The 14,292-nt window shown below is 53.1% G+C and overlaps 1 protein-coding gene across 3 annotated transcripts in view; it reads right to left on the bottom strand.

Annotated features, from left to right (window-relative positions):
• per1b (period circadian clock 1b) overlaps nucleotides 1-14,043 on the bottom strand; it is a 29,216-nt gene extending 15,173 nt beyond the window's left edge. Inside the window, exons 1-7 of one of the 3 annotated variants that reach the window (XM_069186668.1) lie at nucleotides 13,838-14,043; nucleotides 3,326-4,201; nucleotides 3,076-3,174; nucleotides 2,248-2,402; nucleotides 1,789-1,910; nucleotides 1,449-1,650; nucleotides 821-872 (exon numbers count right to left, since the gene is read on the bottom strand). In XM_069186668.1, coding sequence (XP_069042769.1) covers nucleotides 821-872; nucleotides 1,449-1,650; nucleotides 1,789-1,910; nucleotides 2,248-2,402; nucleotides 3,076-3,174; nucleotides 3,326-3,750 — 1,055 coding nt within the window. In that variant the 5' untranslated portion in view covers nucleotides 3,751-4,201; nucleotides 13,838-14,043. Of the gene's footprint in view, nucleotides 1-820; nucleotides 873-1,448; nucleotides 1,651-1,788; nucleotides 1,911-2,247; nucleotides 2,403-3,075; nucleotides 3,175-3,325; nucleotides 4,202-7,801; nucleotides 8,179-13,837 lie in introns of those variants that run through there. The other 2 variants (XM_069186667.1, XM_006627377.3) reach the window with 2 other exon arrangements.
• Between the last annotated feature and the right edge of the window lie 249 nt (nucleotides 14,044-14,292).

Below are 14,292 nucleotides of genomic sequence, written 5' to 3'. Positions count from 1 at the left end.
CAACAGCACACAATACAGACCCTTACACTACACCAGCACAGGGGACTGCAGACCCCCAGGCCAACACTAAAGACTAGAGGACTGATCAACACGAGACGGGACATTCTGTGACCGGGGAAAGCCTGCGTCTGCTGGTGCTAAAAGATGAATCGAGTCCTTTAGAGATCTAGCAAAACGCAATTTCAAAACAGCTGAGAGAATACTACGATGCCATGGCCAATTAATAAAATAAAATACCAACGGATCATCTCAAGGGCCGATTAGGTGGCTGAGGCGTCAGGAGGGAAACGGACAGCAGACGGAGCAGAAGGGAGAAGCCCGGCGCTACAACTCGGGATCGAGACTGTGATGCAGGGCCAGATTTAGTGAAGGAGAGAGACGTGGCACAGAAGGAGGGGGAGGGGGAAGTGTGGAACAGCCAGATGGAAGAGAGTGAGGAAAAAAAAAACTTGTGAAAAAGCTGTATAGGAGAGCATGGACTGTTGAGGCTTGAAGAAAAAGAGGCGGGGAAGGAGAAAACAGGAACCTGGCAGCGCTACCAGCACACGGCGTTCGCTACCCTGTAATTGAGCTCATTAGGGCTGGTGAGCGCCGCGTGTACGGACTGCTGGGAGATTCCCAGAATCCTGCGGTGAGGCCTCCAGTAAATCACTTCAACTCTCTCGCCCTCCACCCCCCTCTCTGCCCTCACTTCCTTTCTTCCTTTCCCTCTGCCGCTGGCTGTGCTGCTCAAACCTCAGCTGTTCTTGCAGCCTTTGGTCACATTTGATGCCATTTTCCTGCGTTCCGGCACACAGATCAACCGGTTGTGGTTTCTTACCTGAGACGACAGAACATGGATTTCTCCTGGGTGCAATCCAGGGGTGAGGTAGCTAAAAAGACATGGGACACGAAGGTCAGGAACAGTGTGTGTGTGAGTTCAGGGGGAGTGTGAGAGGAGAGGGACAGCAGTGGCTCTAGCAGTGTCTACAGTCCAGTCAGGTGTGACTGTGTGTGTGTGTGTGCTGGTGAATTCAGGGGGAGTGTGAGAGGAGAGGGACAGCAGTGGCTCTAGCAGTGTCTACAGTCCAGTCAGGTGTGACAGTGTGTGTGTGTGTGCTGGTGAATTCAGGGGGAGTGTGAGAGGAGAGGGACAGCAGTGGCTCTAGCAGTGTCTACAGTACAGTCAGGTGTGACAGTGTGTGTGTGTGCTGGTGAATTCAGGGGGAGTGTGAGAGGAGAGGGACAGCAGTGGCTCTAGCAGTGTCTACAGTCCAGTCAGGTGTGACAGTGTGTGTGTGTGTGCTGGTGAATTCAGGGGGAGTGTGAGAGGAGAGGGACAGCAGTGGCTCTAGCAGTGTCTACAGTCCAGTCAGGTGTGACAGTGTGTGTGTGTGCTGGTGAATTCAGGGGGAGTGTGAGAGAAGAGAGACAGCAGTGCCTACAATAGTCAGGTATGCAGAGCTCACCTGTGCCATTACAGGCAGACCAGGCGGGCAGGCGGCAGGGCACGGTGTTGCTGTAGAACACGCTGACATCCTGGGGGGCCAGCAGCTTGGAGAAAAGCGCCCCCTGCAGGCGCTCAGGTTTGCAGCGCAGGATACAGGCCGCCTGGGGGGAGACGTACACCACCTTCCCCGTGATGAAGGACACGGCCACCGAGAATGTGTCCTGAGGGGCGCGGAGAGAGGGAGACAGGGAGACAGAGGTTAATCCAGACGCAAGAGGAGCACTGTTGGGAAGGACAGACAGGATGGAGGGAGAGCCGGAATGGCGGCGTGGCAGGGAGGAAGACAAGGGAGTACTTACAGTGTTCTTGAGGGTGTACTCGGAGGTGATGTTCTCCAGCTCCTCGATGGTGTAGGTTGACAGGTCCAGGCTGCAGTTCTGACCCTCGTCCACTGTCCACTGGTGGTAGTACTCCTGGTTGGCTGGAGAGAGACACAAGCCTGAGCCTGACAGAAACCTCTCGCGAGCACGCACCCGTTTACACGCATTCCACTGCTTGCACTGACGCACGAACACAGCCGTTCGCTCCACGTGTGCATGCCAGCACAGCGCGAAGGTGCGCGGTTTGTGCAAATGCACGCAGTATTCTTTGCGCCTCATGAGATAATTAAAAACCAACTGTGGCCTGTGGCGACGAGTGAGCGTGCACGTGCGTTTAGTTTGCACTCGCTCGTCCCGTGCAGTTGCAGGCGCCACCCAGCCCAGCCCGTGAGTCTGAACGCCCGCCCGCGCCCGCTCCCCTGCCCCGCAGGCACTGACCTCGGACTTGCTTGACGCAGGTGAGGGCGTACTGCAGCGCGGCCAGCGTGCTGGAGCGCCCCTTCCCCCGCCGCTCCGCCGGCACGCGGATCTTCAGCTCCTTCAGGGCCGTCATCAGCTCCTTCTGGGTCTTCACCCGCGCGGACTGGTCCGAGCTGCGGGGACAGAAGAGGTCAGGGAGGTCGGGGCCTGCAAGCCCCAGCACGCACCAAGCAGGAGAGGGTGCCGATGCATTTCTCACTCATTAATACAGCAAGAACCAAAGCAGGGGCGCTGCATGTGCAGCTGGTGGACCAGTAGGAGGCGCTCTTCATTCCAGAGCGCAATTCAATACTAGTGCACTTGGATAGTGACCAGAGACACTACACTGTAGGAACTGTCACCCTTCGGATGAGACATTAAAGGTCCTCCTTGCTCATTAATGATCCCAGGGCACTGTTCCTAAGAGAGTATTAACCCTGCTGATCTGGTTAAGTTTCACTCTGGGCTGCACAGTCTGGGCTCTTTCATCTGGCGCAGCGGTTTCTCTCTCCTCTCCCTGATCCACTGTGCAGTGGGGCTGCTGTGTCTTGGTCAGGTGGGGGCAGCACTGCAGTGGGGGGTGAAATGGGCCCCCTGCTATATGTAAAGAACTCTGAGATCTTTGGGATGCAAAGTTGCTAAAGAAATGCAAAAAATATGATTTTTTTCCACAACCTCAAGTCACTTATGCTAGTAAGATCCATTCACTGAAAAAGCAAAGAGCCTACACCGACTCCTGCGGGATACTGGTCATGTGTATGTCTGTGCTGCAGTGCCAGCAGGACTCAACAGGGGGCGCCGCGTTACCTGCAGCCACTGGTGGAGGGGTGGTCCTGCTCGGAGCTGGCGCTCAGCAGGCTGTACGCGATGGAGCTGCTGGGAGGCGAGGGGCTCTGGGAGTTGGAGCTGTAGACAGACAGGATGGAGAATTAAGATTAGGAGACAGACTCAGATTCCTCTCCCTCACCACCCCACCCCCTCTCTTTCCCAATTCCTTCAGCTCTCCATCCGAACACCCCTCCTCTCTTTCTGTTCCCCCTTCCTTCATGCCCCTCACCTCTTATTGCTCTCTGTGGTCTCCAGTAACACGCCAGAGTCCTTGCAGTTGTGGCTGGAGCTACTCTGAGAGCTCCTGGTGGATTGCCTCCCCTGCGACTCATTCTCCAGCACAGCAGAGTCGTTCCCACTGGAGTTCCCATTGCTGTGGGCGTCCATATCATCTGAGGAGCCCTGGGGGCCCTGCGGGGGCCCCTTTCCCTGGATCCTAGGGGCTCTTGAGCCCCGCCCCCCGGGACCGCCCCCAGGGCTGTTGGCTCCTCCCCCACCTCCAAGTGGGCTGCTGCTGTTGCTCCGGCTGTTGGTCTCTGAGCCGCCACTCAAGCCAGGAGAGCCCGCCCTGGGCCCCGCCCCCTCCCCGGACACACCCACCCCGTGCACATCATCAGCATGGCTGGGGGCGGAGTCAGAATTGTCATCACTCATAATAATACTAAGAATAGCGATGAATAAATCAAAGGGTGGCAGTACCTCTGCTTCCACACTAGGTGGGGCAGTCTTGTCCACCGGAGTGAACCATTGCAGAGTTTGAATTTTAAATTGATAAATATGAAAATGGATCTGGAGAAACTTAAAATACTTGCGAAACTTGACACTAGAGCAACAAAAACTCGGCTGTCTCTGGGAAACTGAAAACCTTCAATCTGGCAGCGGATCGCAATGCCAGATGGAGTGAGAAAGAGACAGAGAGCTGGAGGGTGCAGAACTCTGCAGAATGGGCAGAGGAATTGATCAAAATATGGATCCTCTCTTTTTTCAGGCCTCTTTATCTTCCTTTTTCAAGGTCTTTGTTCCCCTAATTCTGGAATTTGTTCTGAGTAGATCCGATCTTTCTCCAGAGGGGGGACCTACAAGATTCCCGACTGAGGGAATCCTCCTGAAAAAGACAAAAAAAAATACAAAACTGTGAGAGAGCTGTTTAAGCACATGTGGTTCTTACTTAGATCGCCTGTGTGTGCGACACCTCCACCTCATTCCCTGCAGGAAGCAGGAGTTCTGGTCATATGCTTGAACTCCGAGATTCCTCAAGAGTTTCCTGAAAGTCACTTCGGCTGGTGGGCACCACCCAAAACAGGTTACGATTTTATACTGCCTCACAATAACACGGCCAGCATCTCTCATCCCGGTCCAGTTTCAAAAGGATGTCACCAGGCATAATAAGAGCCGATTGGACACGAGGCAGGACTGAGATGCACCCTGTCCAGCTGGAGGACAGTCCAAAATCCGCTGCACAGGTTTTAAAATCAGAAACCGCTTCAAACTGAAACGCATCATTTAAGAAACGCGCTTACAGGGAACGTCTGTCTTCTGCACAGCCCTGACACCCCCACAAACCCTCTCAGCACCCGCTCGGCCATGTGCAGCACTCTGGCTCTCTGCTAACGAGCTGAGCTTGTGTGTGTGTGTGTGTCCATGTCGAGTGCTTATGCAGTGGGTCTGTGTACATTACATTGTGGTTTGACTGCAGCCATGAGTCAAACGATGGGGATCCCTCTATTGCCCCCCCAACACAAAACTGTACCTAAAAATACTGCCCCCTCCCCCCACATGCACACAACCTCCCTAAGGCAACAAACCAAGCTCCCATAAACAGCCAACTTCAAATACACACGACCTTTTCACTTCAAAGCCAGAGACTGGGAGAGAGACAGAAGACAGCAGTGTCCAGACTGACTCTCCCCACTCCCTCTGCGTGTCCCTCTAAATCCCTGTCCGTCTCCGTGTCCGCCTCTCCCCGTCTGTGTCGCTGTCTCCCTCTCCCTCCGGGTGCCGGTGTCTCCATGTCTCGCTCTTCATCTCGCAGGCTCTGCTCCCTTGACACACCTGTTGTCACTTTCTCCCTAAATGTACGGAGAATGGAGGTGTGGGGTCGTCCCAGGACAGTTACGAATTATGAGGGACATGTTATGCCCAGAGGGCAGCAGGGTTCAGTGGTGCGCCCCCCTTCCACCCAACTGCAACCTGCCTGTTATCTGGGGTGGGGGGAGTTTGGGGCGCACACCACTACACATCTCTGCCGCCCTCTGGGCAGAACACGTCCCTCATAATTCGTAACTGTCCTGGGACGACCCCACAACTCAATTCTCCATATATTCCAGAGTCAAGGTCCAGACGTTGAATGGACCTTGTGACAGAGCCACGAGACAGACGGACCAGACCGGACACTGGCTGGCCATTCCGCCGCACACTTCCCAAGCTGGCTCCCTTTGGGGAAAATCCGCACACGGCAAAGTTCGGGATTGGCTGCCAGGACGCTGGATTCCAGTATGGGGGGCTGGGATTCATCCTGTGTGGGGATCATTCCCCTTGAGCAAGGCACCCCATTCCAAGGCCTCCAGTGCCCGGCCCATGAGAGAAATGGGGGCTCCCTCGGTCGTCACCACAAATGAGAGTTTGTTCTCCACTGACACCCCGGTTCAAGAAAAGCTGCAGGGTGGAGCAGTGAGATCTGGTCTGCTCACAAAGGGGGCTGTGCCTAATGCTGTCCTGTACCCTCTGGGGTGTGGCCATCGCCATCACTATTTTTGAACAGACTATTTTGTACCGAGATAATCAGGATCTGACCATTACGCTGCAAGTATGGGTATTTATAACCCACTGTTCCATTTATCCTGCTCGTCTCCACTAATCCGGTTAGTTAACGAGGGCCAGATATAACGAAAATGAGAGAGCTTCTTTCTTTATTTTCCTTTTGGAAACGAGACATTCGCTGAAGTCTGTTTGGAAGTGCCTTCCTTCTGCGGCAGACACAGACCAGACCAGTTAAAACCATCCACCCCGCGGCGCGAGCTCAGTCAGCCAGAGGATGGCAGTCTTGAGCATTCCTTCAAAGCACACCCAAAAAAACAGTGCTCCCAAGTGTCTCCATGCGAGCCCAAGGAAAGGAAACACATTAAAAAAAAACACAGAAAGGTTACAAAGGAGAGGAGTTCATTTGGACCACCCAACAGTTAGGATCAATCAGCTTATTCCGGCAGACATCTAGAAGGAACCTTGTCTCTTTTGTCTCGACTGGTGGAAACTCAGGACTATTTAAAATCCCGCAAGACCAGTCATCCCAGTGGTTGCAGAGGAAGAGGAAGCACATATACGACCGGGAACGGGGGAAGGGGAGAGGCACTCCTTTACACAAAGGGTGGTGGGAGTATGGAACAAGCTGAACCACCAGGCTGTTTCGCGTTTAAGCTGATTTCCCGGTTGAGCCTGGGATCATGCGGCCATGCAGTTCCAGAGCAACAGACTGTTTTACAAATGGGCCCAAGAGTCTTTCTCGGGGGCAAATGCGGGTCATGTTTTTCATCCACACACTTCGACTCACTTATGGTGGAAGAATACTACACACATCCCTGCCACCTCAAAGTACCTTAAGAATCCAATCAAAGCTGAAAAACTCCACTCCACTGCAGCCTGATCCACTTTGGGATTTGCAGTGCTGTCAGTCTGACTCCCACTCCACAGCTGTCTGATGCACTCCAGGTTTTAATGTTTGTGGCAACACATCTGTGTAGACGGAACACACTATTAAAAGGGGCTGGTATGGCTCTAGAGTCGTTTTCTGCTGCATTAGTATCATTTTCACAAGAGCTCTGCAGCTCGTAAAATCTGTAGTGGATTAACCTGCGATGCAGTGGGAGCCTGACAGGGCGTACCGTAAAACCTGGAGTGGATCAGACAGTCATGTCATGAAGCGATATTTTACATTTTGCAACGAGATGATGAAAGGTTCATTCCATAGTGAAGGGAAAAGAAGAGAGACAACGTTTTCCTTCATGTGTCGCAGCTCCACAGGTGTGAAGAGAGCACAGCTGGAAGGTTGTGTCTCTCGTCTTCTCTTTTCAGCGCGGAATACACCTGTATCTGTTCCTTCACCGTCGTCGCAACCTGACACAGCGCCCCACCCGAACGTCTTTTAGATTTTGCATTTCTGTGGCAGTATGATCAAGATTCGCAACAAAGTATTAACAGAATCTAGAGTTCTACATAAAACACTGGCCGCTACACGGAAAAAGTGCAACCACTACACAATCAAGTCAGTTACAAACACGCCCACTGCGCCCGAGCAACGGGCTTCGGTCTCACTGCAACATGTGTCTCAAGGCAGCCTGTTGAAACTGCTACCGAGGACAATAAGAGTGCCAGCGACAAGTCTATGCGCAGAGCCGCACAAAAACGCAAAAGACAGAACTACATTTTCCGATGGGCTCTAACTCCACGTTTTTAACCGTGCGACACCTCTGAACACTTGCAGCACGTCGCAGAGGGAAGGCGGGACAGACGGACAGCCAGGGACACGCACAGCAGGGTCAAGGGGCAGCGGAAAAGCACAGACGATGCTACGAACCCGTCGCAGCAAGAATAGATCACCCCCGGCATTTCTGAAGTGCGATGTATTCCAAAGAGCACTTATTGCGGGGATTAGATCACACGCAAATGACGATGCTCATATAACGAATAAAAAAAGAAGACATTTCCGTACCAGGAGCAAGCCGAGATGCAAGGATACAGACGCGGTGCGTGGGTCGCAGACACTGGTGGACGTTATTATCCCTGCTTTGCTAATGCCTCAGTCTACCCCCGGCTCGAACACGCGCAAACCAGCCTCTGGGAGGCGGAAACGTTCATGTTCTAAAGCTGGGCTCCTCGCCTCGCGCCCGGCGTCTTTCCCTCGATTGCATAACCCCCCCAGGGCCGGCCCGGCCCGCTGATTGGCCGCTGTCGCCAGAGGGACCGCCCAGTTCAGTGTACACATAACGCACGTGCACACCCGGCTGCCAGCCCCTCATTGGTCGAGCGCGGCAGCCAATAGGAAAAGCTCGAAAAGCTCATTATTTTTCTGTTTTTTTTTTCCTCCGAAAAATCCTGGAAGTGTTAGCTCTCGTCTTGTTAGGATCATTACAAGATTAATGCCGCAGTTACAGGTGCTGCGCAGAACTGTAAATGTCGCACAGTTGTTACTGCGTCTGTGCGGTGGCCTGTGCGTGTTCCTGCGTGTGAAAAAAAGGCATGCGGTTCTTCACAGCGTCGGGCACAGCGTGTACCAGCAGTACAGAGTGAGAGCGGTTTGTTAGTCAGCCAGACAGACCAGACTGTCGAGAGCGGACAGGCTCAGTGACTACAGTCTGCACATAGAAACTGGACACAGACAGACACGCCTGCCCAGAGAGGACAGGCTGTGCTCCCACTGTCAGAGACAGAGGTGCACTTTCTGCTGCACTGTGAGAAAACACTCTGGAATTAGTCAAACATTCTTCCCTAAAATAAATCTAATCCCAGAATCCCCACTCCTGCCAGAATCAGAACAGCTCCCAATCCTACTGGGGGAGGAAACCCAACAGATCCCCTGTCCCAGCCTGGGGAACAGGGTCAGCCTATCAAACAGTGCTATTAACAAAGAATATAAAACATTAACGATCCTGTTGTCAAAATCCTGCCAATTCGTATTGCTTTGGGAGCACCTGGATTCGCCAGTCCCATAAAGCTGTGTCTCAGAGAGGGACAGGACGTCGAGCGGACAGAGCAAGAGAATACATTTTTTTTCGATCAAAATATACTTTATTTCCAAAAGCAACATCTCACAATAAAACACTCTCACAATCCGTAAACATCCTAGCCAGGTATGAACTTGGCATGCAAACACTTTCCGATCGGGGGTGACTGTCCGTGAGATTACATGGATGACAATGTCAGTCATCATTCACAAGCACACAGAGCGCCCTCCAAAAATACAGCTTCCGCCACGACCCTCCTCGGCCGACGGCGTTGAGCTCCGAGGTGTTTCGGGCCCCGAGGGGGACAGTTTCTGCCGTAACACAGAGACACGGGGTCTTTGGTCCTTTCCGAAAATATTATGAACGGGACAGCGTGCTGGATCTCCGAGGACAAAATCATTTTCTCCCTTTCCTCGGGAGCGGACGTGATTACATAACCTCGTTCAACCTACTTCACGGCTCGAGCCGGGCCGCCACGCCAGCGCCCCCACTTCCTTCTCGCGCCAGGGGGGTCCCATTCCCAGACACGACTCGTCGCTTAAAATAGGAGTTTCTTTTTATAGCCTGAGGATTTTTGTTTTTTAAAAAAAAAAAGTAGAGAGGACTTCCGGCCGGTGCTAAACGGGAACTCGTTTACCTTCGGACTTTTTCAGGATTCTGGGCGGGATTCCCATTTTTTAGATTTGAAACACTGTGTGTGTGTGTCCACTTTTGCCGTGTGTGTACCCAGGAACCCGAGTACCAGTAAAAAACAGGTTACGTACTGCAAACAGCTCTCGGACTGCTCAGGCCAAAACCTTGAACCAAAAAAAAACAGCCGGCGCGGATCCGCAGAGGCGTGACGTCAACCCCCCCCTCCCCGGTCAGTGTCCGGCCAGCTCGAGGGATCGAGGGCTCTATTTTTATTAATCGTCTCCGCGAATATCCCTCTGCGTACGCAGCCGCCACGGGTACCCACCCCTCGGGAATAGCAGCGCCGGTGTGGCCGTGATGGTCCTACCGGGGGGGTGGCGATTAAGTGCTCTTCCGCGGCCCTGTACTTATCACCCACTGAATTAGCAGGGTTTTTGAGCCGGACACGCGTGCACTGCTCTCCAATTTCTTTTTATTTCTCTCTGCAAGACAACGCACAGAGACGACACCCGTTCTCTCCTTCCGGGTTTGCGCTGCCCGTGACGGCGTGCCAGGTTCAAGGAGGGGCGTTTTGAGGTGACTCCAGCATTGGGGTGTCCCGGACATGTGACGCAAGGTGGGCGCCGAGGGGCAACAGCAACAAAATAAGCATGATGGCGAGGTCACCCAGTAGGGACCTTTCGGGGTCCCCCCTCTACCTCGAGACACACGGGGCATCTTGCAATCCGTTCCGGCAAACTTGAATAAATTAACTGCCGCCATGGGCAAATTTCCTACATATCCACCCTGATCCTGACATGGTCTGGGTGCACATGCGTGACAATCCGCATCACAGGAGCAGCCAGTCAAAAGACTTTGACAAAAATCTCAATCCACAATAAACTGACCCCCCCGTTCGTGAAGAAGAAAGAATTACACTGGCACATCACACCGCGGTACCGATGGCAAACGCCTTCACACAAACCCACAGCAAACCTGCTGGTTCTGGATCTGAACTGGAGCCGATGCGCCCTCTAGCGGAGGCTCCGCCGACCTGCAGCGGAGGAGACGGGGGTACTCGGTCGAGAGCGGACCGAGGGAAACAACATTCAGGAAGACTCATCTTTCTTTGAGTTTAGTATTTCTGGGTCACCGTGCTCAGGCGTTGCCTTTCTCTCACACTTCCACGACTTACAAATCCAGGCAGCGATCGCACCTGCCGGAATCAGAACGGCTTCCAGTCCTACTGGGGGAGCAACCTCAGGAGAGCAGCAGCCCAGCGTGTGATCTACTGGAACCGAGTCGATCTCTCAGATATGATTATTGTTAGGGTCAGGCCTCTACGTGTTGCGCTGACCCTTAGTAGTGAAACTGATCAGGCACGTCAGCGCTGCGCTGTGATTTCCAGAGGCAGTACCACGGCCTGATCCCCGCTGTTCGGGTGTGACATCTCCAGCCACCGCGCATGAGCAGAATCACGCATGAGCGCGCGCTTGTGCAGGACAACCGCGGATCTTAAAACGGGGAACATTTTGAGCTTTCAGTCTCACCTACAATCTACTTTCAAATTCAAATGCCTCCCCTTAATATATGTAGATTTTTAACCGCGATTTCGGCCATCCAGAGTTCCAGAGTATCGCTTTCGGTAAGAAGTTACATAACTAATTACAGAACAGTTCTGAGCTGCTTTGCAATTCGTAAACCACAGCACTGCGGGAGGCACCGCCAATATATCGGGCTGTTCTCCACTGTTAAACAACTTCAAATAATTAGTAATTATAGTCTTAGTTTTACCTATTCATATACCTTAAAACTGCACTTTTGTTTTAGTTGCGGTTGCAGGAGAATCTCGTAGCTCAGGAGAACAAGCTATAACTGTTTATTTGCGATGTCGGTAACAATAACTCAGCTATCAACTGCAAGCCAGCAGCCCAGTCATACTAAGAACCAGTAAAGATTCTTAGTTTTCTGCAGTATTCTCTGCGACCTTGTTAATACAGACACTCTTGAATATGACTGGCGCATGACAGTGTGCCCCGAGGCACACTTTCTTGAAATTATTCTCGACTTTCGCCGAATTACTGCGGGTCACAGATGCTTATCAGCCGCGGTGACCGAATTAACTGCTTCGCACAGCTTGGCGGCAGTGTCTCGTGTACGAACACCAGCCACAAGGGCGAGCATGACGTCACCGCGGTGCAGGTCGCCCCTCCCCTTGGCGGATAAGTGCAGGAACCCGAGGCAGACGAGCGCGTCCCGCCGATCAGAGACGTGTGTGGACCATTTCGTGGGGAAATCAAGGTACTAGTCTTGCACGGTGCGGGTGAGAAGCAACTTTGGAGAGTTGTAGCCACCTCTACCAATAAGACTGAAACAAGGGCTATTTTTAATTGTGTAAAAAGGTGAGGCGGACAAATCTCACCCCAATCAAGGCACGCCTATAACCAGATGGGAGAACAAAGGCGGGATCCAGACGGCCAAAAGAAACTTTTCTCAAGTCGCGGGCTTCTTGATTTTCCACACGGAAACAACCCCGCTTCTTGGGTAAGGTGAAATGGTTCCCACAATGCATCAGCAGATCCCCAGGGCTCGAGCACCGCGACGGCGCGTATGAACCATCTGGAGATCCGCGGCGTGACCTGAACACCTCTGCCCGAACATCGCGCTGGAAGTGGTGACATTCCGCAAATCCAGTCCTGATCCTGGAGCTGTGGTGTGTTTCCGGGTGTTCATTCCATCTCAGCTGTCAGCTCCTAACGAACTGTGCCAGCAGGTAACAGCCCTAACTGGACCGAATTAACACCCTCTCCCACCTGTCCAGGTGCTTCTGCATTAAAGATCCCTGGAGAGATTGCAGACACACTGACCCCTCCAGGACTAGGACTGGACAACCCTGCTTTTAAGAGACCAGGAGACACTGCAGACACACTGACCCCGCCAGGACTAGGACTGGACAACCCTGCTTTAAAGAGACCTCTGGTTACTTAGCATTTAGTCTACTATAAGTGCGTTTAATAACAAGCCATCTCTTCGTTCTTCAGGGAAACACTTGACACCTGTCAGGTACTGCCCGGGCACCTTCAGGAGAACACCTGACGTTGTACCGCATCAGAATGACACCCGACAGCTTAAAAGCTTGTCCAAAGTAGAAGGCTTAGACCAAATCTAACACCCAGTGACGATGATGATGACCATATACCCTCGCAGCGAACCGCGGCGTGCTGCACAAGGTGCCACCTGGAGGAAACTAGGCTGTTCCGGGACATCCACCCCCAACCACCACCACCAAGCGATCTCGCCGTCTTGTTTTTAAAACGCTTCCCAAATGCTGACTCATATGACCTTTTGGTGACCTTTTGGTGACTTAGTCTTCTTATTTATTGTTATTGTCATCCTGTAAAGCGCTTTGAGAAGCCACCTTTAAAGGCGCTATATAAAATAAAGTTTATTATTATTATTATTATTATTATTATTACACGAGGGCCTGTGCGAGACAAAGAGAAGAGGACCGCACGTCTTGAAACACCTGCGAGGCACGAGCTTTCCTATCTCCAGCGATCTCATGTGTCGGTTCGCTCAACTGTAACCAAACTCGCTCAGCTGACGCCTCCTGTCGGAGAGGTTTGACAGTAGGCCTAAGTGACACAACCAGGCCGCACTGGTCCGGACATCATCTCCGCCGCCATGGTTTTGCTGTGAACGCGAAGCCGAAAGTGTTTAGAAACACTCGCGGGGGGGGGGGAAGAGGGGCAGGCGCTCGCGATCCGGTTGCAGCTCGCGGCGGCGTGGTCACTTCCTGTTTCCAGAAACCGGGGCGATCGCCGAGCCTGCAGCCTCCAGCCACTGGGCACGACACAGAATGCCCCCCCCACCCCGCACACACATCCCCGCCCCCTGAAGAAAACAAAAACAAGCTTGGATTCCGCTCCTGCGCCTCATGAGAACAGGCGGCAGCGCCAACCGGACACCGAGCCAAGCTCTTCCAGCTTACGCAGCGAGGCGCTGCAGTGCTGACGGGGTTTAATATCTGCCGGGCTGCCAGGGGTGACTGGTCACGACTAGGGGCCGCTCCCTAAGCGACACAGTCCCGTTGGACCCTGCGCGAATGGTCGTGTGCCCGGACAGAGTTATTTACACCGCCCAATCGAGAAAGAGGCGAGGGAACGTTCCCAGCAGCAAAACCAAACGCAGTCTGCATAGTTAGCGATCAGTTAACGCATAAAGCCCACTGCTTTCTTGCCCGAGAAGGAGGCCGTACTAAGTCACCCCCCCAGCAGATCTCTTCCGAACACACACGTTTATCACAAAAGCAGAAAAAAACTGCCACCAGCGCAGCGAAACTGTCCTGGAGAAATCGTAAACATTTCTGCAGTAAACACCCAGACTGCAAGCGCAGAAGCCATCTCGCTTACCTTCGTGTTCAACGCGTTAAACACCAGGCTTCTGTGTCCCGGTCGGTCCTCGAAGGGGGGGTCAGTATATGTGTGTTTTATAAAACTCGGTCACCGTCCAGCATCCAAGCGCATTCGTAGCTCCTTTCCACAGTAACACCTTTTCAGTGTCTGTTCCACAACAAGCACACTGCTCCTCCACGCCACAATACACGCAGAACTCCACGTGAATGCACCCTTCCACCCCGCCCTCTTCCATCCCTATTGGTTCCCCCGCGGCCCTAGTCCGGCCTCGCCACGCCCCCCAGGAACCCCATTGGTCGGCGGGGGCGGTGCGGCATGTGCTGGGCTGTGTGTGTCACGTTGCAGCCTGCCTGCACCGGAGCCCTGCTGGAAGGCATAGCCCTACATTTGGAGAGCAGGTCTGTCAGACCACACGCCGTAATGCTTCGTAAACGGGCGCATATTAAAAAACT

The sequence above is a fragment of the Lepisosteus oculatus genome, chromosome 3, assembly GCF_040954835.1.
Source record: "Lepisosteus oculatus isolate fLepOcu1 chromosome 3, fLepOcu1.hap2, whole genome shotgun sequence".
NCBI classification, from domain to species: domain Eukaryota; kingdom Metazoa; phylum Chordata; class Actinopteri; order Semionotiformes; family Lepisosteidae; genus Lepisosteus; species Lepisosteus oculatus.
Note: the sequence above shows the minus strand (reverse complement) of the source record. Positions and strands in the feature narration are given on the sequence as shown.